General features: G+C 46.9%; 2 protein-coding genes across 2 annotated transcripts; one reads left to right on the top strand and one right to left on the bottom strand.

Moving 5' to 3' along the window:
- The first annotated feature begins 7815 nt into the window (after positions 1-7815).
- LOC136467697 (formin-like protein 16) lies at positions 7816-11970 on the top strand. Its single transcript, XM_066466466.1, has 2 exons — positions 7816-9146; positions 10521-11970. The coding sequence occupies exons 1-2, from the start codon at positions 7852-7854 to the stop codon at positions 11968-11970; spliced, it is 2745 nt and encodes a 914-aa protein (XP_066322563.1). The 5' UTR covers positions 7816-7851.
- A 1013-nt stretch (positions 11971-12983) lies between these two features.
- Positions 12984-26801, bottom strand: LOC136467698 (DExH-box ATP-dependent RNA helicase DExH15 chloroplastic-like). Its single transcript, XM_066466467.1, has 16 exons — positions 26187-26801; positions 24751-24926; positions 24518-24631; positions 24051-24159; positions 23884-23970; positions 23479-23597; positions 23058-23235; positions 22308-22907; positions 21938-22216; positions 21647-21853; positions 21223-21567; positions 15483-15719; positions 14855-15075; positions 13479-13578; positions 13240-13386; positions 12984-13120 (listed from the first exon to the last, which is right to left on the bottom strand). The coding sequence occupies exons 1-16, from the start codon at positions 26697-26699 to the stop codon at positions 13022-13024; spliced, it is 3531 nt and encodes a 1176-aa protein (XP_066322564.1). The 5' UTR covers positions 26700-26801; the 3' UTR covers positions 12984-13021.
- Positions 26802-27224: the final 423 nt, after the last annotated feature.

Below are 27224 nucleotides of genomic sequence, written 5' to 3'. Positions count from 1 at the left end.
TCTATATATTTATAGTTTTTGTTATTATTGTTTTATAGATATTATAGTATCATGAACCTATAACTAGAATATTGTTCTTTTAAATCGAGAATATTTTTCTTATAAAGGCGGAACATTGTTTTTTTTTAACTTAGAACATTGCTTCTACTCAATAAAATATGTTCTATCTTCACAAGATAAATGTTCATTATAAAATTTTATCTAAATATATTCATGTGGGATCTTGTTTTAAAGGATTTATTATAAAAAAACATGATGGTGTAATCGTAATTTAATTTATATATTTAGTTTAGTAGTTATGACTTTTTAAAACTTAGCAAATGCTTACGTACGCTTATTCTTTTTAAGCAGCGTACATGCATGTGGAGGAGCAGCTTCGAATAAAGCAACAACACCAAATGATTACTTTTTGTTAACGTTGCGTGTGCTCATGTGACACTCACCCACAGAGTGCGGAAGCGAGCTGGGCCATGTGCAGCTGAGAGGTGAGGTGGGCCGCGCGCGAGTGGGCCAGCCAGACGTAGGGCGTCGAAAATATTTCATCAGCCGCATGCTTCCGAGCGCGGGAATATCGGCACATTGTTTTCGTCCGAACGGCCGGACTGCAAAACTTCCCTCCCTAGTCCCTAGCGGAAAGCATATGGTTCGAACAGCTGGACTGGAGCCGTCCGCCGAATAACGCGCGGGAAAGCACGACGCGCGGCCCAGGAAGCCGCAGCATACGGAAGTAGGTACTGGAAGCAGGTACGTTAGTATCTCTTTATTTCTTTTTCTTTTTTCTTTTCTTATCTCTCTACTTTAGCTTTACTGACATTATCAAATCATTAACTAATTAGGCTTAAAAATTTTGTCTCGCAAAGTAGTCGTAATATGTGCAATTAGTTATTTTTTAGTCTATATTTAATACTCTATGCATGTGTCAAACATACGATGGGATATGGACTAACTTGTCTTTTACTATACTTACAAGGAAAAAATTTGTAAATTGAAAAAAATTACCAAAAGTATTTACTATAGTAAATATATATTGGTTAGTGTAAACATTTGACCTTATGACTATCCTTAAAGATGCATCCTTGCATCCTATGACGAAGGGAGTAGACAAAGTTAGTGGTAAGACCGAGAAATGACTTTGTGTGGATGTAGAAATAGTTTTGAAGAAAGGCTGCAGTTAGCATGAGGGAGCGCCAGGAAAACTAGAGTTAATGCTGCAAATTAAGTACGGCTCGGTTGGTTAGGTTACTCATGATTCGATAAAGTTTTTGACTTAGCATAAGTGCTCGTTTTTTCTAGTTATATTATGTAACTTAACAATGTGTTTTTTGTGTGGTACGGGATATTCTATGGAAACTTTGTCAACATTGACCTAGTCAGTTGTAAGTGTTTATAGGATAGGTTGTTTATACATGTATTAATAGAAGTGATTGTGTTGTGTGTGGGTGTGGGGGTGAGGGTGGGGTGGGGGGGGGGGGGGGGGTCTGCATCTACCTTGCGTTTTTAAAAAGTTGAGTTAATATTGGGCTCGTTCGGCTGGTTGAGAAACCAGCCGGATTTTACTGTGCGTGGATGGAAAATACTGTTCACTCTCTCACATATCCTCTAAATTCCTTCAAATTCCTCCCAGCGAACAGGGCCATTACTCCCTCCTTCGTCCATAAAAGAATGCAATTCTCGTTTGTCGAGAAGTCAAATAATTTGGATTTTGACAAAATTTAAATAAAAAAGTACAAATATTCATGATACAAAATAAGTACTACTAAATTAGTTATAAAATATATTTTCACAATAAATTTATTTGGAGACATAAATGCTAATATTATTTACTATAAATTTAATTAAACTTGAGTCAGTTTGACTGGCATGGATCCCATAATTACATTTTTTATGGACGGAGGAAGTATTTTAGAAGAAAGTGCATAATTAGTTTCACTTGAAACTTGGAAGTAGGACACCCTATACTTTTACCTAATATTAAAATATACTCTATTTTAAAAAAGGATGCAATTTTCAATTTCTAATGAGCCAAACAATTTCAATTTTAACTACCTCTATGTGAAAAAAGTATTATTAAATTTTATATTAAATAAGTATTATTAAATTGATTATGAAAAAAAGTATTTTTTCTGTTACAATATACACAAGCATATTTGTCATTAAAGACAAATGCGAAAGATCACGGCATATCTGGTTGGTTGCTACAACATAGAGTTGTTCGGCTGACGGTTTCTGCGGTTGATGCTGATTTGTTGTGAGAGAAAAACACTGTATAATGGCTTAAAAACAGTTCAAGAGAACAGGACGTCGAGGTCACAATTCTGTAGGGTTAGTTTGGTTCAAGCCGTAACTGCGGCTCAGCAAACAGGCCCTCATGACTTACGAAACAAATCATCAATCATCGACCTCCTAAACAATTTGTTTCGTCGGATTGTCAAGGGAGCCAACGAACTACAGCTTATTCGTTTCGGTTGGATTGACTTATAAGCAATGGTTGAAAGTACTGCTGGTTGGTTTGATGTGAGAGAAAAATATTGTTCGTTGACTGATAAACCAAGACTTTTAAGCCAGATACGAGCTGCCGAACAGGCTGCTAGTCATGGGAGAAGGAGCTACTAGTATCATTTTTTGCTGATGAGGGTAAGAGTAATCGAAGAAACGGTCTTTTAACTCGTGTCTAATTGTCTATTATTATGATGCAGCAGAAGAAGCAGTATTTGCTCGCGTCACCACATGTACTGATGTACACCAACTCTAGGGATGCACGATGAATTGCTCACACGGGCCTGTTTAGATGACGATTTTTTTTTTGCAAAATGATACTGTAGCGTTTTTCGTTGTTATTTAGTAATTAGTGTTCAATCATAGTCTAATTAGACTTAAAAGATTCGTCTCGTGAATTTCGTCTAAACTGTGTAATTAATTTTATTTTTTATTTATATTTAATGCTTTATGCATGCGTCAAAGATTCGATGTGACGGAAAATTTTAAAAAATTTGGCAAAAAAATTTGGCATCCCGGAAGGGAACCAAACTGCACCGAAGTCGTGTGCCGTATGCGTAGGGATGAAAACGGATCGGGACGGATATCACCGATATTACATTTGTTTTCATATTTCTGTCCGGATTCGGATTCGAATACGGATAGTGTCAACTATGTCGGATAGGATACGATTGGATATCGACATTATAAATATGCGATTTGAGTATTCGGATACGGATACGGTATCGGATGTTGGATATCCGGACTTGGATACGGACAGATCTCAACCCCTCTAAATAGATTCGGTTTCGAATACAGTCGGAAAATATCCGTACCATTTTCATCCCTGCGTATGCGTGCTGGGCAGGCGCAGCCATGCGCCTGTGCCTACGGCACACCAACAACTCGACGCGTCACCCAGCGCGTGAGGGCAGACGCAAGCGACAAGACGACACTGCGAACTGTAAAACGGAGTAGAACAGCGCCAGACTAGCAGCAGCACTGTGGGCTTTGGAGTTTGGACGCGTTGTGTACTTGTGTCCCTACTCCATATCCGGCGATCTACCACAACCAGAGGTCATTGGAGCTTGCAGCCGAATCCAACAACGCGGCCTTGGAACTCCCGCCCTGTCGTCCACCGGCCCAGCCATGTGCGGGCGAGCCAAAAGGGTGTTCGGCTGGCTGGTGCTGGCCAGCTCATCCACGTGGTTACTATTTACGTAAACAGTATCTTTCAGTTAAAATAGTATTTTTCTTTCACAATAAATCAGTCGGAATAGTATTTTGATTTTTTTTTCAGGCCAGCGAAACAGCCTACAAATCTGGAGGGCCTGTTCGCTTGAGCTAGAATCTACAATGTTTTTCTCTTACAATAAAATAGCTTTAGTCGACTTATCAGCCGACTTTAATACCACCCGAACAGGCCCTGCCAGCACTCATCAAACACAAAAGGTGCCGTTGGGCGAACGCGCAACCGGTTGGTCTTGACCTAAAAAACAAATCCCAGCAACCTTTGCGGTGGAAACTGATTTGTTGAGAAAGTAATTTTTCCGAGACGCAGGCAGGCAAGCTAGGAGCCCAGGTGTGGGCGCCGCTGTAAATCGGAGCTTTCACCCCGGCGCCGGCGGAGGCACGACTTGCCAGATTTTACACTCGATTGCGACGCTCCGTGAGCCGCGACTTCCACATCCGGAGACGGGGCTTTCGTCCAGAAATTACGTGCCCCTTTTGACCCCTTCGTTCCATCAAATTTTTTACTTTTTAGCCTCTTTTGAAAGTTTTTTCACAAATAGACCCTTAGATGAAAGATTTCAGAATCTGAACCCTTATCTCGGCGCCATCGATGCTGGTGTCGAGCTAACACGTCTCGGCGCCAGCGTCCCTGGCGCCGAGTTCATGGACTCGACGCTAACATGGCGCTGATTTGGTAGGCATCTCGGCGTCGGCGACTCTGTCGCCGAGCTCTATGCAAAAGCTAGGGTTCGTCCGGTGAGGTGAGGTGAGACGGTCATGTGATGTGAATGTGACCTCTGTTTATGGCCGGTACACAAGGGACTTTGGCTCACTGCACGATCGTGGAGCCGCTGTTTGACTTGACTGCTGGTTCAAAAAGGTTTTGGTCCTGCAGCTATCGTACCAGAGCTCTGGCAGCTCAACACGGGCATTGTCTGCTTAGCTTAATCTATACACTATTACTGTGCCTGCATGGTTTCTATCAAATCCGTTGTGCAAGGAAAAGCTAGGGTGATGGGGCATCTTCACGTACACCGTATGCACCGGAGGATGAAAACAGGGATATCAGCGGCATATAGCCAGAAATTTGTAAGAAAACAGGTGCAACATGGAAAAAATCATTTTTAAAAATCAAGACGGACGACAAATTTGTCATTTGAAGTTATTTAGTGTTTCATTTTTTGAAAATTATTTTATTTTTTTAAACAATCTAAAATGAATATGCACCCTGAAACAAAGCTATAGTTATCGAAACTTTGCAGTTTAAACTTTTTCATTTAAAATAATTTAAAGAATCAAATATCCATTATAAGATTCGCTAAATTTAATAAAAATGATGATATTATTCCTATTCATGGGGAGTATAGGGTCAAATAGTCGAGGCTCACGCGAGGGTCGGATCTCTTGGCCTCTGAGGCTCGTTAATAGTGCTTGTACACAATCTTTCTTTGATGTGTCTTATTTGTTAGCAGTTTTTTTATTGAGTAAAATGCACCAGTGATTCCTAAACTTGTACCGTTGTGTCATCCCGGTCCCTAAACTCGTAAATCGACTGTTTAGGTTCTCAAACTTGTTCATCTGTGTCATCTCGGTCCCTAAACTTGTTCAGATGTATCATCTCGGTCCCTAAACTTGCAAATCACCCGTTAGGTCCTCAAACTTATTCAGTTGTGTCATCTCGGTCCCTAAACTTGGTTGTGAGTCTCATCTGGGTCAAAACAGGGTGATCTAAAAACTTTATATCAAAAAATAATTCATAACTTTTTTCATATGAACTCGAGTAAAGACAAACTTTATATCAAAATTGAAGTCCTCGACGCGATCTACGACTTTGTAGTTGAAAAGTTTTTGAATTAAAACTGTTTAGGGCCCCAAAATATTATTGTATGTTTATAGATTTTGAAAATTAAAATTTAAAATTAAATTTTTGGACACTAAATGACTTCAAACAAAAAACTTTTCAACTACAAAGTTGTAGATCGTATTGAGAACTATAACTTTCATATAGACCATATCGATATCCAAGATTGTTTGATAATTTTAAATTCAATACGATATATAACTTTGTAGTTGAAAATTTTTTTGTTTGAAGTCATTTAGTGTCCCAAAAGTTAATTTTAAATTTCAATTTTTAAAATCTATAAACATACAATAATATTTTAGACCCTAAACAGTTTTAATTCAAAAACTTTTCAACTACAAAGTCGTAGATCACGTCGAGGGCTTCAATTTTGATATAAAGTTTGTCTTCATTCGAGTTCATATGAAAAAGTTATGAATTATTTTTTGATATAAAGTTTTTAGATCACCCTGTTTTGACCCATATGAGACTCAAAACTAAGTTTAGGGACCGGGATGACATAACTGAACAAGTTTGAGGACCTAAACGGGTGATTTATAAGCTTAGGGACCGGGATGACACAGCCGAACAAGTTTAGGGACCGAGATTACACAGATGAATAAGTTTGAGGACCTAAACGGTCGATTAACGAGTTTAGGGACCGAGATGACACAGCGGTACAAGTTTAGGGACCGCTAGTGCACTTTACTCTTTTTTATTCTAAACTACTAGCAAATAAGATCTACTAGCAAATAAATATAGACTCATGACATAACATCTATGCTTTTAGATTCACTATGAGAAATATTTTCATAATATATAATAATTCGTATACGGTGGAACTATAACGATTTTTTAAAAAGAATTGATGATCAAAGATAGTAGTGTTTAACTTAGGACAAAGATAATATAACATATAAAAAGAAAGGAGGAAGTATGGTATCTCTTGAATTTGCTCCTGTTGATCAGCAAATTCCAATGAGTAATCATAAGATTCACAACTTACACAACACTTTATGTTAAAAATTGGATGTGTAGGGGTACACTCCTCTTTTTACCTCTTGCCTAACTCCTCCTTGGAAACCGATACTCTAATAGTTACAAGCTTTTCCGGATAAAGAGAGTCCTTCATGGACAAGCCCTAACAGGGTAGCCTATGATTTGAGAACTCTGTGTGGCTGGTCCTGTCCCCTTTTGCAACGTCAAAATATAGCCTATAAATTTCATAGCACGTTATGATTGCTTTGGTAATTATTTCTTTCATATTTGCCTGCACTAGCCAGTGCGTGACTAGCAGTAGTAAAAAGCATGCCAACTTTCGCACATTGAAAATGAGACGGCATTGTATTACAGAACCAGAAAACCATTTTGCTGTCTGCATCAATCAAGTCAGAAGGAACACAATGCTCTCGGCAGAAATTTTTTGTTGCATTATTTCTTCACCTCGCTTTCCACGTGATGCAGAGGTCCGTGTTTAGCTGGCAGAGATCTGGTACGACGACTGCAGGACCAAAACCTTTTTGAACCGGCAGCCAAGTCAAGTCAAACAGCTGCTCCACGATCGGGCAGCGAGCTAAAGTCCTTTGTATACCGGTCATAAACAGAGGTCACATTCACATCACATGACCGTCTCACCTCACCGGACGAACCCTAGCTTTTGCATAGCTCGGCGCCAGAGTTGACGGCGCCAAGCTCGGCGCCAGGGACGCTGACGCCGAGACATGTTAGCTCGGCGCCAGCATCGATGGCGCCGAGCTAAGGGTCCAGATTCTGAAATCTTTCCTCTAGGATCTATTTATGAAAACTTAAAAAAAAAACTAAAAAGTAAAAAATTGGGTCCGTTCCATCTAAAACCGACGCCTGGGTCCATCAGTCGATGGGACCCCCGCCGTGTCAACCCCGCGTCCCAGCAGGGCGACCGGACGAACCGCAAGCAACGGCGCGGCGGCGCCCGCCCGCCCGCGCGGTTTCCGCCTCGGCGCCGCCGCGCCGGGTCCTTCGGTCCCTCCCTGACTCCCTCCCGCGTTCCACAGGCACCACACATGACGCGTCTTCTCGGCCGTCGTGTACCGAGTAAAACAAACACACAAAAGCCTGCAGGCCGGCCAAGTCAACACACCACCACGCAACGCAACCCAAACCCAACAGCCCAACCCCAACCCAACCAAACCAACCCAACAATAACGTAGCCGGCGGCAGCCAGCAGGCAAGTCCATCAGGCCCACCTCGTCCCCCCCCCCCCCCCCCCCCCCCCCCCCGGTCAAATTTCCATTCCACCTCCCCCACCCCACCTCTTCACGCCGATGGCGCCGCTCCCCCCCCTCCTCCTCGCCGTCGCCGTCGCCGTGGCCCTCTCCCCACTCGCGGCCGCGCAACCACAGCGGAACATCCAGACGACGTTCCCCTCCACCCGCACGCCGGCCTTCGCCACCCCGCCGCCGGCGATCGTACCCCCGTCCCCGTCGCCGTCGTCGTCGTCGTCCGTGAAGCGCAGCGACATCGCGGTGGCGGTGGTGAGCACGGCGCTCAGCAGCTTCGCTGTCTCGGGCCTCGCCTTCATCCTCTTCCTCCGCCACGGGAGGAAGAAGGAGCTGACGGCCGGGGGCGGGAATGGGTATCCTAACCAGCCGCAGGAGGGCGCCTTCGCCGGGAAGCGGCCGGAGAGGGAGCTGAGGCGGCCGCCGCGGGGCGGGGGCGGGGGAGGGGGCGGTTTCGGCATGGTGGACGAGAACGGCCTCGACGCGATATACTGGAGGGAGTTCGAAAAGGACGGCGAAGGCGGCGGCAGAGGGAGGAAGCCTACGGGGAGCAGGCGCCCCCCGCAGCCGCCTCCGCCCCGGCAGCAACAGCAGCAGGAGCAGCAGCACTGGCGCGCGGAGATGTGGCCGGAGCCCCAGCCGTCGTCGTCGCCGCCGTCCCCGCCGCGACGGTCCAGGAGGAACAAGATAGATCAGGAGCCGCTCATCCCGGTGGGCTCCCTGGACTCCGCGTCCGCCATGTTCGACGACTCGCTGCACCCGCCCAGCTCCGGCTCCGGCTCCTCCTTCTCCGTGTCCTCGCGTCCTCCGCCGCCGACCCCGGCCGTCGCTGTCAGCTCCGTGCCCCGCCCGCCTCCGCGGCCTGCACCTGCCGCCTCGCCAAGCGCATCGCCGGGTCTGCCGCCGCCGCCTGGGAGAGCAAGCCCGCCACCTGCGCCACCCATGGTCGCTGCCGCTGTCGCGTCGCCTCCACCGCCACCTCCAAAACCAGCAGCCGCGTCGCCGCCGCCGCCACCACCACCGGCCAAGGCCTCACCTCCGCCGCCACCACCGACCAAGGGCCCACCTCCGCCGCCACCTCCCAGAGGTGGCCCGCCTCCACCACCACCGCCCAAAGGCCCGTCCCCTCCGCCACCAGGAGGAAAAAAAGGAGGGCCGCCTCCGCCACCTCCAAAGGGTGGGGCATCGGCGTCCTCTTCTAGGCCGCCGACAGCGCCGGGCATGCCATCCGGGGCCGGCGAGCAGCAGGCGAAGCTGAAGCCGCTGCATTGGGACAAGGTCAATGTGCAGGCCACCGACCACTCCATGGTGTGGGACAAGATCACCGGCGGTTCATTCAAGTAAGTCCCCCCCTGAATTTAACACCGCATCTCATTTCCATTGCTGATTACCGTAGTACTGCCACTATACGATCGAGATAGGTGTCAGAATTTCATTCTAGGCGCTTCATGAGCACGCTAGGACAACAATGTCACTAGGATCAGTAGGAACACAGTACTGAGACATAGGGACGGATGGAGTAGTGGAGTACCAAGTTCAGAGTTCATGTGGTAGTACCATGCAAATCAATCGGACACTGCGGATTTTGCGAGTACTTCCACTAATTTTAATCAGCAGCATTGAGCTCTAGGAGTATTTCTATAGAGTGGAGAGAAATCACGCAGGTTCACTAGACTTGGCATGAAAAAGAATCTCCCAGTGCAAAGACAAATCCACAGAGGTAAACAGTAAATAAATTATGGGGAGGACTTTTCACTAGCATTTTGGTAGGATCACGTTCCTCGATGGTATCGACAAACCATGGCTGCCGCTTTTTCGCTGGACTGACGTCGCAGCATCTTCGATCGGATGCCCAAATCCAAGTCCTGTGGTGCCTTTTTGTGCGCGTAGGATCCAGAGTACTTTACATACAGGCTGGGACAAAGATAGATGGCGAGATTTGCTTTAATCTAAAGCGCGTTCTCTGTCTAGCTTGAGCTTACTGATTAAGAAATGATCAATAGAATGGGTATACGGGATTTCGTGGAACAAGTACTATACGAGTTGGTGTAGCATGCTTTTCAAGTTTCATTGAACAAGTAGTATGAATATTTCTTATTTGATGGAGTCAACCAGTGCATAGAGTAGCAGAGATTCCCAACTTCTCTGATCTATCTTTTGGTACGAATTTAAGCTTATTAAAGGCCAAACTTTGTTGTCGAAACAATGGTCAATGCTGGGAATTTGGTTTTCTATGTTTCTATTTACTTCAGATAAAGACGCTTCGACGGAACTCACAAAATGGACAACAATATTACTCTACTATTTTGTTGTGCAAACCGGAACTCACAAAATGTGCAACGATATTATTGTTACTATTTTGTTGTACAAACCATGATAGGAATGGAGACACTTTACCTTGTTACAAAGCAATCATGGATTCAAGGGTATAAAGCAATCCCAATCAAGATGGCCCCGAATTGTCTCTGTCCACTTGTGCCATTGGAGTCACTAGTCAGTTGTCACGGCACGGCATCACTTTGCATGATTGAAGAAACCGAGCTTGTGTCAGCTATTAGTTACCGCAATTTTGATACGAGCAATTTCACATGAATTTACTAGTATTACATAGTGCTCAGAAAACACATGTTTTTTCCCAATAATTATTCAGTTATTTGTGATGGATCGAATATCATCTCAAGTTTCTTACTGTGTCAATTCTGGTGTCTTTCCAGCTTGGACGAAGGCATCATCGAGGCTCTATTCGGCACTGCAGCAGCAAACCGCAAGCCTAAATCTGCAGACTCCAAGGAATCTGCTGGATCGTCGGCCGGCCTCGGGCGCTCAAACACGCCGGAGCAAATATTCCTGCTCGAGCCACGCAAGTCGCACAATATTTCCATCATCCTGAAGTCCCTCACGGTGGGGCGGGATGAAATAATCGACGCCCTCCGGGATGGGAACACAGAACTCAGCACTGAGGTCCTGGAGAAGCTTTCGCGGCTCAACATCTCTAAAGAAGAAGAGTTCACCATCTTGAAGTTCTCTGGGAACCCCGACAGGCTTGCCCCTACGGAGGCCTTCCTCCTCCGCCTCCTCCTTGACGTGCCCAATCCGATTGCACGTGTCAATGCACTGCTTTTCAAGGTGAACTATGGTGCTGAGGTTGCACAGCTCAAGCACTCGCTTCGAACGTTGGAATTGGCAAGCCAGGAGCTGAGGACAAAGGGCCTGTTCTTCAAGCTGCTCGAGGCCGTGCTCAAGGCAGGAAACAGGATGAATGCTGGAACAGCACGTGGCAACGCTCAGGCCTTCAACCTTACAGCGCTCCGCAAGCTCTCTGACGTGAAGAGCACTGATGGGAGCACCACATTGCTGCACTTCGTCATTGAGGAGGTTGTCCGCTCTGAGGGAAAGCGGCTTGCCATCAATCGTAACCACAGCATCCGCCGCTCAGGCAGTCTCGCAAGGTCTGGCCACGAGGGAGGCAGTTCAGCAGCAGGCTTTGCAAGCCAGGGGCCATCACGGGAGGAAAGGCAGAACGAATACATGAACTTGGGGCTACCAATTGTTGGTGGTCTCAGCACAGAGTTTGCCAACGTGAAGAGAGCCGCACTGGTCGACTACGATGCAGTTGTCAGCGAGTGTGCCATTCTAGACAGCCGACTCAATGAGATCAAGAGGCTCTTGGAGACTTGCAGTGATGATGGATTTGCGAGGGGGTTGCGAGGATTTGTGAAGGCTGCAGAACAGGAGCTGAAGGCACTAAGAAGGGAGCAGGAAAGAGTACTTGAGCTGGTCCAGAAGACAACAGAGTACTACCATGCCGGTGCCACCAAGGAGCGGAACGCACATCCCCTCCAGCTGTTCATCGTAGTGAGGGACTTCCTGGGTATGGTTGATCAGGCATGTGTGGACATCAAGAGGAAAGTGCAGCAGAAGAAACCGGCACCATCGTCATCGCAGCCAAACACAGCTGCTGCCCCCACGGTGGTGGCTGCGGCCACAACAGCAGCGACAGCCTCAGCGACAAAGGAAGCCACCGATGCTCAAGCAGCACCAGCTCAGAAACCACCCGAAGAGGCAGATGGCAAAAGGAAGAGGGTCATGCCAAGATTTCCAAACCTACCAGCGCACTTCATGAAGGATAGTGCAGATTCTGATTCAAGTAGTGATGAGGAATAGATTGAACGGGTGGCTGTAAATGATTGTTTGCATTGTTTTGAATTGGTTGTTGTAGAGGTATAGGATAGCTGCAGACTGTACATAAAGCAATTTTTACATTGGTTCTTTTGTCCATTTCTTCAATCAAGATCCAGATTGAGAGCACCGAATAGAATTCTACAGAAATTTGTAAAATTTTTTGACGTGAAGATCTCAATTGCTTAGAAATGATATCTTTGTTTGAGGGGAAAACCCCTACTGTTGGTAGGCTATATAAAGAAAATGTAAAGGCATTGTACAAATACAAAGGCTAAAAAGTTAACAAAAAGGAGAGAAGACCTGGACATAGAGAGACAATTAGGAAAGATAGCCATGTCAGAAGATATGTTGGGTCTCTTGTAAAAAAATTGACTCCATTCCGTTGCTTCCAAATTTTCCAGGCTACTATTATAAAAAAATCACCATGAATGAAGAAAGGTAACTGTAAATATTTTTTTCCTGCTTGCGTCATCATGCTGAAAAAAGGTAGAGGCATGATCCAGGTGAGACCAACCCAATGCCAACAGGCTTTACTGAATTGACATCCAAAGAAGAGATGCAGCACTGTTTCTTCCATATTTGTGTGGCACAGTACCCACTTAATAATAGTCATATCCATTGACACTGATTCTGAGTATATTTCTGGTGTTCAGGCATCTAGAAGAAGCCGTGAGAAAATCTAGAGCTTGTTGCTGTGCTTTGATCTCCATATCCTTTTGATTGGGTCAGGTGGTTGGAAATTCTGGAATTGGCAGTGAGAATTTTTTGGATGAACAATCCTATGAACCTCACATGTGATGCCATTTGTCTTTGTCATCATTCTGAATTCTGATTCCTTGAATCAATCACTGTAGTTGTTGATCTTCTTGAAAAGCATGTTTAGCCAGTGGGATATCAACTGCTCTTGGATTTCTTCATTGTGACAACTGGTAATTATTTTTCATGGTACAACAAAGAATTGCCTACCTATAACAATTGTAAAATAAGCAGCCGGGCAAACCCTCTGTTAGTAGTACTCACAAGTTTTAGGCTTTCAACCAGCAAGCTCACTAATCGGTACTCGGTCCATGACGCTGCAAGCAATTTGTGCATTCTTTTGGAGAACTGGATCAATGTCTGGCAGTTTTGGAATCTGGAAAATTAAGCCAAATATTATGCAGTGTAATTGCATCATGACAGAGTATTGCGCTATCAAAAATAGATAATCCACGGGAAACATTGGTTAATGAGTCTGCTCGCTTGATAACAGACCTGAGCTAATAAATCTATTGAGCGCCTAAGTAGACGGGCTAAATCTCCATCGTCCATTGCAGAGTCCATCATTATCTCCCTCCAGGTCAACCCTGAAGCCCAGGCTTCAACCATCCCAGCAAACTGGGCATCTATTTCGCAAGGTATCTATATGCAAACGAATAAACAAATCAGAAAACAGAGAGAAGACAACAATTGGACAAACAACACTAATAACACAGTAGCATGGTATGCCAAACCTTAACACCATGTCTCTCTTGGAGATCAATTAGCGAATTTCTCTGCTCTTCTAAATAACTTATAACACCAGTAACAACAGAAGAAGGTTCATATACATAGCTGCAAACAGCCAAACAGTCAGCAGGACATCATTAAGAAGAGACCAAACATTTTTTTTTAAAAAAAAGAACTATCAACCATATACAGATGAAAATGTATTAATGAATTCTTATACTTAAATAAAGAGGGAAAAGGCCAAGACTGCAGCCTACAGGGTATCTGTAATTTTTTGACATCAAATTTCCCACATGGCTAGTCCGTCTTTGGACATTGTTCTAAATCTTTGTGTATTTTTCTCATGAGGAAAAACTAGGAAACAGAATTTTAAACATGTTGGTAGGGGCATTATGTCACTGCTAAATAGGGCTTGCATTGTACGGCAACTGTGAATAGACACTCTAATGAGTACAACAGCATGGTTGAGCTGTCATTATCTTTGCTAGCGAAGTACTACAATTGTTACAGTGGAAAGCATATATGAGACAAACAATGTGCTGATCCACATTTTTAGAAAGCCTAATGTGACAGATACCTATCCCATTGATATATCCACATTTTTAGAAAGCCTAATGTGACAGATATCTGTCCCATTGATATACTTTAATTAAATGCAAGCGCATTTGAACCAATCTTGCTGCTGAAAACAAATTGGATAAGGAACTCTATATTATGTAGATATCTCATCAGGAAGCTTGGCATTGCCACGGGCAAGGAGACACCGGATGCTAATTCATTTGTGCAGTACTGAAAGACCTCTGTAAGCTCACTTTCCTCATCGAAACGTGAATCCGTCAGGCAGCTTTTCCCTGGTTCTGATTGGAGGAGTGAAATCACGGCTACTTTGGCCTACTAGGTGACAGATCCTTCTGTCCACTTGTCATGCAAGTGTTTCCATGACAACAGACACCATATTCATGTGGATTGTGCATGGCCTCAATGGCTGGGTACGTTGCTATGCTGTTAGGAACTTTGTTGCGCGTGATCTTAGTTGCTTAGAGTTAGAGGGGTCACCTTTAGCTGCTAGTTGTGTCACTGTTTGCTGCTTCTCTTAGTGCTGTTCGTCGTCCGGTCACAAATTGTTTTTATGTAATTACTTAATTGTGAACTTTGCTGGTAATACTTCTTAGATTAGTCTTGCAAGGATCATGCTGGTCTTGGTAAGACTAGGCTTACTATGACTGTGTGTTGTAACTTTCTCTCCCTCTTAAGGAAAAACATGCTTACTGTGGTTGCAAAAAAAATGTAGACATCACATCATATATATCAGGACACTAAATATATGTAGCAAGTTATAAACATAAACATGAAAAACAAAAAAGGTAGTACAGTTTTGCACCTGCTATTTTTCCAAGGACGAAGTTTGATCCCTTCCGAGACTAAACTTCCACAAACCGCTGCCAGTTGAGATGGCTTTAGATCCAAGAGGACCTTGTTCCTTAGAACCATAGCAAGCCAGAGCTCGTTTTCCCCTCGTATAGCTGCTGCCGTCTCACCCAAAGGATAGATTACCTGAGTATTGATATCTAATGCTCTAGCCTCTTGTATGACTCTGCTAATCTGGTAAATATTTCATATAGAGAACCACAAATTAATACCTGATGAAATGTCCATTGATGGCAAACATACGGATAGACAAGCAATATGCAAATGAACACCATATGTGACCTATGTATGTAGAGACATGGTAGAAACCATCAGATCTTAAGAATTATCAAGTGCCACTTATGATGAGTGAGTGTAAGAGAGCAAGGCACCATTGTGCCCAAATGCCCAAATCGGGAATGATTGGTGGAAGAGGGGAGTAGGGCGAGGCGTGGGGGACATCGCCTTCAATGGATGCAGCAGCTCATACTGCAATGCCTAAAATGTAGTTCAGCTATAAGATCAGAAAAGAACATAAGGAAATTGATGCATGAAGAGATACTTGGAAAAATATATGAATATAGAAAAAGATGCATGGTAACCTGGAGAAATTCTTTCCAACCGGTCGGTTCAATTTGTCTTATCCGTCGAGTCAAGCGACGGGATCTAGCTTCCAAGCGCTCAATCTTCTCTTTTGTAAAATTTCTTATGTCGATGATCTTTTGGAATTCTTTGAAACCCTTAGTACTCTTTATTGTTTTCTTCAAATGTGAAACCTTCCTCCTCTGTTGCTTGTAGCATTCTACAGCATCTTGATGTTCCTGGGAAAATCGTTCTACCTGTGATCAAAATAAGTTTAAAATTTTAACAAAGGATAGTTAAACCTAAAATAACTGTAAGTTGGAAAAGGACCTCCTAATTTCAGACATTGATTATTTGAATAATATTAACCAACATATACAGAGGGATAGGGGTTGAGTCCAGGTGAAGCCCCCCCCCCCCCCCCCCCCCCCCCCAAAAAAAACAAAAAGCGCCATTATTCTGTATGATGACAGAAAATGGCATGCAGAAGCTGGAAATCATTTCGTAGGGAACTAATTTAACTATGCCTATAAAACATGGCTTATCTGAGATTATGCGTAGGCATTGGTGATTGGTTTTTATATTAGCATCAATATAGGACTGCCAGTGGTAATGTCATGTACGGGCGCACCTATAGGCGCCGTCGTGACACCAGGAGGGCTGCGGAGCGCGCGGCCAAGGGCAGGTGCCACCGTCAGTGGCTAAGTTTAGGAAGATAGGATCTAGTTTCCTTTTGCATGCCTTAATTATAGGAGAGTTGGTTGGGCCATTGGCCATATATGCCGTGTAACAGACTTGGAGAGAATTAAGGAAGATCAATTATCCTAAAGTTGCTCCTCTCTTCCAAACTCTCTCAAGCCGCCGGTGAGATCTTCTCACGGTGAAGGCCTGGAGCGCGACTACGAGTTACGTAGCCGCGGTCCGGCGACGTTGGGCGTTGAGGCGCTTGACAACCTGGTATCGGCGTCACGTACATCCTCTCCCACCCGCTCCAGCCCTCCACCACCCCCTTCCACGTCCACTCCTTCCACCGGCCACTCCACCACCATGGCTGAACCCACCATCAAGGACCTCATGGAGATGATGAAGTCGTTCCAGACTGAATTGTCTTCCGTGAAGGCCGACATGGCCACCATGAAGGACAAGTCATCATCGTCGTCGGACAACGGCGGCGGCGGCCGCGACGAGCCTCCTCGTGATCTGGATCGGCCCCCACGATTCCAGAAGCTCGACTTCCCTCGCTTCGATGGCAAGACCGATCCGATGCTCTTCATCAACAAATGCGAATCCTATTTTCGCCAACAGCGCACCATGCCGGAGGAGCGCGTGTGGATGGCCTCCTACAATCTGGAGGACGTCGCGCAGCTGTGGTACATCCAGTTGCAGGACGACGAGGGTACGCCGCCATGGGGACGATTCAAGGACCTCCTCAACCTTCGTTTTGGTCCACCTCTCCGCTCGGCGCCCCTGTTCGAGTTGTCGGAGTGTCGCCGCACCGGGACCGTGGAGGAATACTCCAACAGGTTCCAGACTCTGCTGCCGCGCGCGGGTCGGCTCGAGGAGGACCAGCGCGTCCAACTCTACACCGGCGGCCTTCTTCCCCCGTTGAGCCATGCCGTCCGCATCCACAATCCGGAGACGCTCGCCGGGGCCATGAGTCTCGCCCGTCAGGTCGAGCAGATGGAGTTATCGCGGCTACCCCCACCGGCCACCCGGGGAGCCCCTCGTACCCTGCTGCCAGCGCCGGCGCCTTAGCCGCCGCTGCTCGCCCTTCCTGCACCACCAGCGGCCGCGGCCCAGCCGCGACAGGATGGCCCGCCTTTGAAGCGGCTGTCCCCGGAGGAACAGGCGGAACGGCGCCGTCTCGGCCTCTGTTTCAACTGCAATGAGCCGTACTCCCGCGGCCACAATCGTGTCTGCCGCCGCATCTTCTACCTCAACGGCGTCGAGATCACGGCCGCCGACGAGGAACCAGCGGGGGACGATCAGCAGGACGACGCCCCTGTCTTCTCACTCAGGGCAGTGGCCGGTATGCCCATCTGTGATTCCATGCAGGTGCGGGTCTCCCTGGGCGCCACCACCCTCGTCGCGCTCCTGGACACCGGCTCCACACATAATTTCATCGCCGAGGACGCCGCCCGCCGCACCGGCCTGCCGATCCAGTCGCGCCCACGCCTCACGGCCACCGTGGCCAACGGCGAGCGCGTCACTTGCCCGGGCGTCATCCGCCGCGCCCCGGTCCTCATCGAGGGAGAGACGTTCTTCATCGACCTCTTCGTCATGCCGCTCGCGGGGTATGACCTCGTCTTGGGGACTCAATGGATGGTCACCCTTGGCCGGGTGGTGTGGGACTTCGTCGCCCGCACCGTCTCCTTCCTGCACCAAGGCCGACAGGTCTCCTGGTCGGACGTCGCCGACCGTCGGCCACCCCTACTCGCCGCCACCACTACACCGAACGCCCTCCTTGAGGAGCTGCTGCACTCCTTCGAGGGGGTGTTTGCCGAGCCGGCGGGGCTGCCACCGCAGCGAGCACGGGATCACGCCATCGTCCTCAAGCCCGGCTCTACACCTGTGGCGGTTCGGCCCTACCGCTACCCGGCGGCACACAAGGACGAGCTGAAACGGCAATGCGCCGCCATGCTGGACCAAGGCATCGTACGCCGCAGCGATTCGGCGTTCTCATCGCCGGTATTGCTGGTCAAGAAGCAAGACGGGGCTTGGCGGTTTTGCGTGGACTACCGCGCTCTTAATGCCCTCACCGTCAAGGATGCTTTCCCCATCCCCGTCGTCGACGAACTCCTTGATGAGCTGCATGGTGCGCAGTTCTTCACCAAGCTGGACCTCCGCTCCGGCTATCACCAAGTCCGGATGCGGCCGGCTGATGTACACAAGACGGCGTTCCGAACCCACGACGGCTTCTATGAGTTCCTGGTGATGCCGTTCGGGTTATGCAACGCTCCAGCAACATTCCAGGCGCTCATGAACGACGTGCTCCGTCCATTTCTTCGCCGGTTCGTCCTTGTCTTTTTTGATGACATATTGATTTACAGCAAGACGTGGGCAGATCACTTGAGGCACATCCGCGCCGTCCTCGCCGAACTTCACCGCCATGTCCTCTTCGTCAAGCGATCCAAGTGCATCTTTGGGTCACCTTCCGTGGCATACCTGGGCCACATCATCTCCGCCCAAGGTGTGGCCATGGACCCGGCCAAGGTGCAGGCCATTCACGATTGGCCGGCACCTCGCTCGGCGCGCGCGGTGCGTGGCTTCTTGGGCCTCACCGGATACTACCGCAAATTCGTCCACGACTACGGCAAGATTGCGGCGCCCCTCACTTCGTTGCTGAAGAAGGAGGGCTTTTCCTGGAACGACGCGGCCCAGGCAGCTTTCCAGGCACTCAAGGCAGCCGTGACGTCGGCCCCGGTGTTGGCGCTGCCCGACTTCACCAAGGGCTTCATCGTTGAGTGTGACGCGTCCACGCATGGCTTCGGGGCGGTCTTGCTGCAGGAGCACCATCCGATCGCTTATTTCAACAGGCCGATCGCCCCCCGCCACCACGCTCTGGCAGCGTATGAGAGGGAGCTCATTGGGCTGGTGCACGCCGTGCGCCACTGGAGGCCGTACCTGTGGGGGCGCGCGTTCCTCGTCCGCACCGACCACTACAGCCTCAAATTCCTCCTCGACCAGCGCCTCTCGACGATCCCGCAGCACCATTGGGTGGGCAAGCTCCTCGGCTTCGACTTCTCGGTGGAATACAAGCCGGGTGCCACGAACACCGTCGCCAACGCGCTGTCCCGGCGCGACACCACCGAGGTGGGCTCGGTCTTGGCGCTGTCCGCGCCTCGCTTCGACTTCGTCGACCGTCTTCGTCATGCTCAACGACAAGAACCAGCCCTGGTCGCCCTCAGGGATGAACTAGCAGCCGGCACTAGGGGAGCGTCGTGGTCGCTGCTGGACGGCATGGTGGCGCATGCTGACCGACTCTACATCCAGCCGGACTCCCCCCTGCTGCTCGAAGTGGTGGCTGCTACGCACGACGACGGACATGAAGGGGTGCAGCGGACTCTACATCGCCTCCGCCGGGACTTCTACTTCCCCGCCATGCGCCGCGTGGTCCAGGACTTCGTCCGCGCCTGCGCAACGTGCCAGCGCAACAAGTCTGAACACCTACACCCGGCGGGCCTGCTGCTGCCCCTGCCCGTTCCCCAGGCCGTGTGGTCCGACGTCGGCTTGGACTTCATCGTGGCGCTGCCTCGCGTTGGGGGCAAATCGGTGATCCTCACAGTGGTCGACCGGTTTAGCAAATACTGCCATTTTATTCCACTGGCTCACCCGTACAGTGCAGAGTCCGTCGCCCAGGCGTTCTTCAGCGAGATCGTTCGCCTCCACGGGATCCCTCAGTCCATGGTGTCGGACCGGGACCCCGTGTTCACCTCGACGTTCTGGCGGGAGCTGATGCGACTCACCGGGCCCAAGCTGCACATGACGTCCGCCTTCCACCCGCAGTCCGATGGCCAAATGGAGGCGGCCAACAAAGTCATCGTCATGTACCTCCGGTGTCTCACTGGGGATCGGCCACGGCAGTGGCTGCGATGGCTGCCATGGGCGGAGTACGTCTACAACACAGCGTATCAATCGTCGCTCAAGGACACTCCATTCAAGGTGGTCTACGGTAGAGACCCCCCCTCCATCCGCTCTTATGAGCCTGGAGAGACCCGGGTGGCAGCGGTGGTCAAGACAATGGCTGCACGCGAGGAGCTCCTAGCGGATGTCCGCTATCGCCTGGAACAAGCCCAGGCTGTCCAGAAGAAGTTCTACGACCGCCTACATCGACCGGTCTCCTATGCCGTGGGTGACTGGGTGCTGCTGCGCCTTCGCCAACGGGTAGCTTCCTCTCTTCCCCAGGCGCCCAAGGGCAAGCTGAAGCCGCGCTTCGTTGGGCCTTACCAAGTCACCGAGTGCATCAACCAGGTGGCTGTTCGTCTAGCGCTGCCCCCGCGCGCCAAGCTGCACGATGTCTTCCACGTCGGCCTTCTCAAGAAGTTCGTCGGCGCACCACCGGCTACGCCACCTCCCCTCCCACCCATTCATCATGGGGCGGTGACTCCAGAACCGGAGCAGGCTGTTCGGTACCGGCTGGCAAAGGGTGTTCGGCAGGTGCTCATCCGCTGGAAAGGGCAGTCCACTGCTGGTGCGACCTGGGAGGATGTTGCCGACTTCAGCAACAAATTTCCCCAGTTTCAGCTCGAGGACGAGCTGAACGTCGAGGGGGGGAGAGATGTCATGTACGGGCGCACCTATAGGCGCCGTCGTGACACCAGGAGGGCTGCGGAGCGCGCGGCCAAGGCAGGTGCCACCGTCAGTGGCTAAGTTTAGAAAGATAGGATCTAGTTTCCTTTTGCATGCCTTAATTATAGGAGAGTTGGTTGGGCCATTGGCCATATATGCCGTGTAACAGACTTGGAGAGAATTAAGGAAGATCAATTATCCTAAAGTTGCTCCTCTCTTCCAAACTCTCTCAAGCCGCCGGTGAGATCTTCTCACGGTGAAGGCCTGGAGCGCGACTACGAGTTACGTAGCCGCGGTCCGGCGACGTTGGGCGTTGAGGCGCTTGACAGGTAAGGTGCACTAGTCCAATCTTAGGACCCAACCATTACAAGATACAAGATAATAACATTCATACTGGAACATCAATTCTAGTGTATGTTAAGTCTAGCTGTCTACTACAACGTCACAGAACAGCCAAGGAGCAAGTCTAACCTCATCGTCTTCCGAAAGGCTATTAAGCACAGGAACATTGAGACTCCACGACCATGTGTCTAAAGAACCATCCATGCTTAACAAAGAGCCATATTCTGATTTTGCAACTTTATCCCACATCAACTCTTCACGCAGAAGGAGCTGCTTCAGGGTTTCTCTAGGGAGTGTGCCCCCTTCAACAGAAGCGACAGCAGGTAGACCTGTCTTGTAAACAGTTTTTATCCATTTTTCTGTGAACAAATACCATGAATTATCTGAACTTAAAGCTACATAGTAAGATGGGCAATAGAGTTGTTCCCCACTATCAAGTTTCTGCTTGCCAGAAACAAGTGAATCATCTTCCACCTGCAGTAAGTATATAAGGAGTAAGCATGCTTAGGTTTTCCTTCTGCAATGTTTATTTTTAAAAAAAAAAGTATCTCACCATGTTCGTGATCTTTTGATCAGCAAATGAGTTGAGGTTTCCAATAAATACAGCAGGGATCGTGTGCTGAATTGAATCCTTATCTTTGTATTGCAGGCACATGAAAGGAAGATGGCCACTTTCAAATTCTTCTAACCGATTTTTCCATGCAGCCATTCTCTCCAGTTCCATCTTTTTTTTCAGCTCATTTCTGATCTGCTTCTCTTCCTGAGGGGCAGGGGTGTAGAACATTAGATGGATCAGTATATTATTAACTTTAATAGATCAAAACAACTAAACAATGAATATTACCTTTAGTCTCTTCTGTAGAAGGGAAATCTCAGCATAGTCTTCCTCTGATAATTCTTCCCTGCATTTTCGGTCAATAGATTCATCAGTAATTTCTGAAGAGAGGTATTGTATTTCTTGCTGTATTCTTTCAATCTCTTCTTTGGCAGCAACCATTACATTGCTCCCAACATAATTCCCAAAGCTTTGCTCCACGAGCTTTCGAGCTTCTTCTAAGGTTCTTCCAGAGCGCTTGACCTTAACATCATCCGATTCTTTCTGATTATGTGTAACTTTTGAACCCTGGACAGCATATTCAAACCCATTAGATAAAGATCTGGAGAAAGCAGGAACTTCTGAATAGATAATAATAAAAAGAAATAAAAATACATACGGCAAGAAGATTCAAAACCATCCCATATGATGCAGTGAATTGTGAGACAAGTGGCTCAAGTCCGGCAAAGATGATGTCACAACACTCTTCAGGCCCTTCATATGGAGTCTGAACAAGAACAGCATGCCCAACTGTATCAATCCCTCTCCTTCCAGCACGACCTGCCATCTGGAATAGTTCATTTGGGGTTAAGAGCTGGCGCCCAGCATCTATTCTTTTGATGAGAGAAGACATCACAGCCGTCCTAGCAGGCATATTAATCCCAGCTGCAAGGGTTTCTGTCGCAAAAACTACTTTAACAAGGCCACGCTGAAATAATTCTTCAATAAATGATTTCCACAGTGGCAAGCAACCAGCATGATGGGCCGCAACTCCTCGCAACAGTCCTTTCACAGCGCTTTCTCGAACAGCATCAGGATATTGCATCTTGAACCTCCTAAGTTCCAGTTCAACTTCACTAGCCTCACAGTCATGCAACAGTCTGCAATCCTCAAGGTACTCAACAGCTGCATCACACCCTCTTCTACTAAAAATAAACCAAATAGCTGGAAGCATGTCATTTTCCCATAGTTGTGATAAAGTGTCACGTATTAGTGGAACCTGCATTCGAAGGTACCAAGAAAATGGCATCAATTTGTCATTCCACATAATTGGACCACGTCTTCTAGGAAGAAAAATAACAAATGGCAATTCAAATCTATTATGTAAGAAAGCAAGTAAGCAAAGCTTAAAAGGGATTTTAGTCCATACTTGGGAACGGCGCATATTGCTGAGTTCATGCTTTGATAACTGAACCTGTTTCGATATGTCAAAAGAGCTGCTATTACCTTGCTCAATTTTATTTGTTCTAAATCTCCTCTTTCCTTTGACATAATAGAACTCACTCTTTGGAGATGATAAGTTTTGGAAGTTAGACATCCGCAGTTTCCTGTATGAATAGAAGAAGAAAATGAAAGTTGTAATGTGGCCCCTATTTTCAAATATAAATTCCAGTGTGAAAGGAAAACCCATGTGTCATGACTCATGAGATCCATATGCACTTGTTTTTATTTTTGTCCTTAATATCAAGAACGAATTTGAGTTTAAAGTTCTGCATGTCTCCACGAAAAAAATTGGACCACTCTAAAAACCACATCCCTTATCTTTTAAAATGGACTTGCACATCTGGTACCTATTCATTTTTTTCCCCTTTCCATCAAGAAGTGGTTGCAATGAGTATTTCTTCGAGAAGTGCCAAGTAAGCGGAACTGGACGTTTGTTCGATGTTACAAGCTCTGTTTTACCATGAATCTACAAGGAAAGATACATAAGAATGATTCCATACTTCAGAAAATAGAACAATGTCTTGCAATACTGAGCAAATAAAGGTAAATCATTATGTTTATAACAAAACATTTGCGCATGCATGTGTTTGTGCAGTCTCACTGTAATTTATAGTAAGAGAAAATCCTAGGCCAATGGTAGGAAAAATTGCACCTAAATTTATAGTAGGAAGACAAGCTCACATTCTTGCATAAACATCACTGAGGATAAAGAAAACCAGCTCACAAATAATTAAACATGAATCTGCCATTACCTGACTTATCCAGCCAGCTAATTCATCGGGATTTGCAACAGTGGCTGACAGACATATAAGCTGGACTTCCTTTGGACAATATATGACCTAAGACATGATAAAAGTGGCTAAGTCAAATGACCAACATGAACACAAGTGATCAATATGAGAGTAATCCAATAGCATACAGTTTCTTCCCAAACAGTGCCACGTGAGATATCACTCAAATAATGGACTTCGTCCAAAACAATGACATCAACTTGAAATAATCTACCTTCAGAGGCTGTCATGCCAACACTGCAGTACAAACAGAAGATGTCAAGACTCATCTCAGATGCAGGACAGGGAACATCAGTTACTACTTACGACCTAGAACTACCTACCGGCAAAAGATTGACCTCCTAAAGACACTACCTTATAGTTAAGAAACAGGAAAACTATCGAGAAAAGAAATCACATGTATTTTAAAATCAGCGTGTACAATTTGGGAAAGGCTGGCAATAATTTTATTTAAGTGTATATCTACTGTGAATGGTTCTCGTCATAAAAGCTTCTGCAATATTTGTATAATTAAAAATGGCAAACTGCTAAACTGGTATGCAGAGTGAGTATCTGCAACAATCCATATTGATCATTGTATATCACTCTAAAATACCTTTGGTACAGCATGTTACGTAAAATCTCTGTCGTCATAATTAGGATCTGAGCATCTTTGTTGATAGCAGAATCTCCTGTAAGAAGGCCAACATTATGATCACCAAAGGTATCCCTGAAATAATTGTACAACCAATTGTGTCAAAAATGAATTTACTAGATAAACTGATTTATTTTTTTATGGATTTAATAGTAAACCTGCAAAAGTAGGAGAATCAGAAAATAACATTTTACCGGAAATCACGGAACTTCTGGTTTGACAAGGCCTTTAATGGTGTTGTGTAGAAGAGACGCCTTCCTCTAGCTACTGTTGCGACTGCTGCAGCTTCTGCTATTAATGTCTTCCCACTACTTGTAGGTGCAGAAACTACAACAGATGAACCTCTTAAAAATGCTTGTATAGCCAAGCGCTACAAGAAGATAGGAAACAGGGTAAGAAAAACGGAGTACAATAGCTTGTGGACATTGGATAATGCTCCTATTGCTTAAATTAATTTTGGAACATATAACTCCCGAATGATCAGATTTACATGCAGCATAAAAAACATATCCGCCTTCAAGACAATTTATTGCTGAAAGAGGGATTGTTTATGTTATCTTTCCAATCACAATGCCCAATAACTAAGTTATAATTTTGAAATTAGTTCAAATTAACTTGAAACCCATTAAACTAATTCAGCTTTTTAAATCAGTAAACTACTACAGTTTTATGAAGGCCATGCCAGATTCTTTTGTTGCCTGCTTAGTTAGTAGTGCTATACAAAACATCCCAGGAGTAGCTTGTCCCAAACAATGCCATCAGAAATCAGTCAAAATCGTGAAAGTTTTTTTCCCCAGGAAAGGTGATGGAAATTGTAATGTTTAACAATGAGACCACCATGGTCCCAAGTCCGACCCCCCACCACCACAAAAACAATATTACTATGTAACCATGCCCATTCCAACAAACAATGGCTCGAAAAGAAATAGAGACACCCAAATTTAGGCAGAAATGTTATACAACACACGTGTGTTTTAGCAAAAAAAAACACATGGATTTTTAGTCCACCGGATCATTGCCTCGGTTCGTCTGCGTCCGTCGGATCTGCCAAGCCGTGTCCTCGGTTCGTCTGCGTCCTTCCAGGTATGCGCGTGGTCGTGTCAGGTGAGGCCCAGAGGGAGAGAGAGGACGCGAACGCGAACACGATCGCGCCCGGCCAGGGCCCCACGACGCGACGACCCATGACGAACGGGCAGGCAATGGAACCAACCGCTCTGTAATTTGTCCTTCCATAAAAAAAATTGTTTTCTGTGATATGTGATTTGTGATCTGTGGATCTGTGATCTTGTGATTGTCTGAAGGTAGAAGAAGAATGGAGGCTGTTGGATCTTAATCTTATGGTGCAAAAAAAAAATCATGTGTTGAAATTGTATAAAACACATGGTTATGCAGTAGACAGACTCTTAGGAGTTTCTTTCTTCGGAACTCAAATTTGAGTGCTTAAATTAGAAAGTGTGCTGCAGAGAAGAACTACCTGTACCTTGTCGTTACAAAATACAAATTACACGTGTGAGAAATCTTCCACAAAAAATTCAAAACTGCATTTAACTTTACCGGCCCAGCATTGGAGTTGCACGGTTCAACAAATAGAAGCAGGGCTAGCCCATCGAGTCAGGAACCAAAACGATACCTGAAACTTGTCGATGGGGAAGTCGTAGATCCCGGCGAGCTCGTTGTAGTCGATGATGTCCTCCCCGAACTCCCGCACCTCAGCGACCAGTTTCGCCACCCGCCGCGACTTATACTCCTCCGACTCCCGCCTTCGCGCTGCGGTATCCTCCCTCTCGTCCTCGTCCTCGTCCTCCTCCGCCTCTTCCTCGTACTCACCACCGCTCTCCTCGTCCACCGCCTCCTCGTCGGCCTCATCTCCCTCATCCCCGTCACCGAAATCGTCGTAGTATTCATCGTCTACGTCGCGGATGCCTATCTCGTCGTCGTCGTCATCCACGTCAACCTCCTCATCCTCGTCGTCGTCAGAAACCGAAGCGGCGGCGCGGGACGGCGAGCGCGCGGAGGCGAGGTGGAGCCTACAGGCGCGGGAGGGGAGGATGAGAGGAAGAGGTAGCGTCTGGGTTGGCGAGAGCGCGTGGCGCGAGACGGTCGGGAGTGGGAGGAGGAGCAGGCGGGGGGCGATGCAGTGCATGGCGGGAGGTGCGATGCTTCGGGGTGGAGGAGGCGGGGAGAGGCGGAGAGGAGACGAGATAAAGTTTCGGATTTTGTTTTAAGACTTCTGTACGTTGACTCGTTAAGACGGCAAGCGCCTAAATACGTCAAAGAAGTGGGTTTACCGTTTGCATTATCCTTCCTAACGGCGCGCCATCTAGAGGAAATTTTTTTAACGGCACGTTTGGTTGAAGGTAATTGAAAAGAGGAAACATTCTCAAAATAAAAATTGAAAAGAGGAAACGAAGGATTGGAGTTTTTTTTAGAACACGAAAGATTGGAGTTAAATTACGTTTGGTTGAGGTAATTGAAAGGAGGGGATGGAAGATTAGAGTTAAATAAAAAATTAAAAATCGTGTGTTTGTTTTATAGGAGTGGGAGTTTTGGTTAAAAGAAAAGGTAAGAGAGCACCACTAATCAATTCTCTAGAAGAGGCGTCGGAGGTGTGTTTTTAACAAAGAGATAAGTGCATCATCACTATTTATCATGATTTGTCATATGATTT

Source organism: Miscanthus floridulus, chromosome 7 (assembly GCF_019320115.1).
Source record: "Miscanthus floridulus cultivar M001 chromosome 7, ASM1932011v1, whole genome shotgun sequence".
NCBI lineage: Eukaryota > Viridiplantae > Streptophyta > Magnoliopsida > Poales > Poaceae > Miscanthus > Miscanthus floridulus.
The sequence above is the reverse complement of the archived record's forward strand: the minus strand, read 5'-3'. Positions and strand labels throughout refer to the sequence as shown.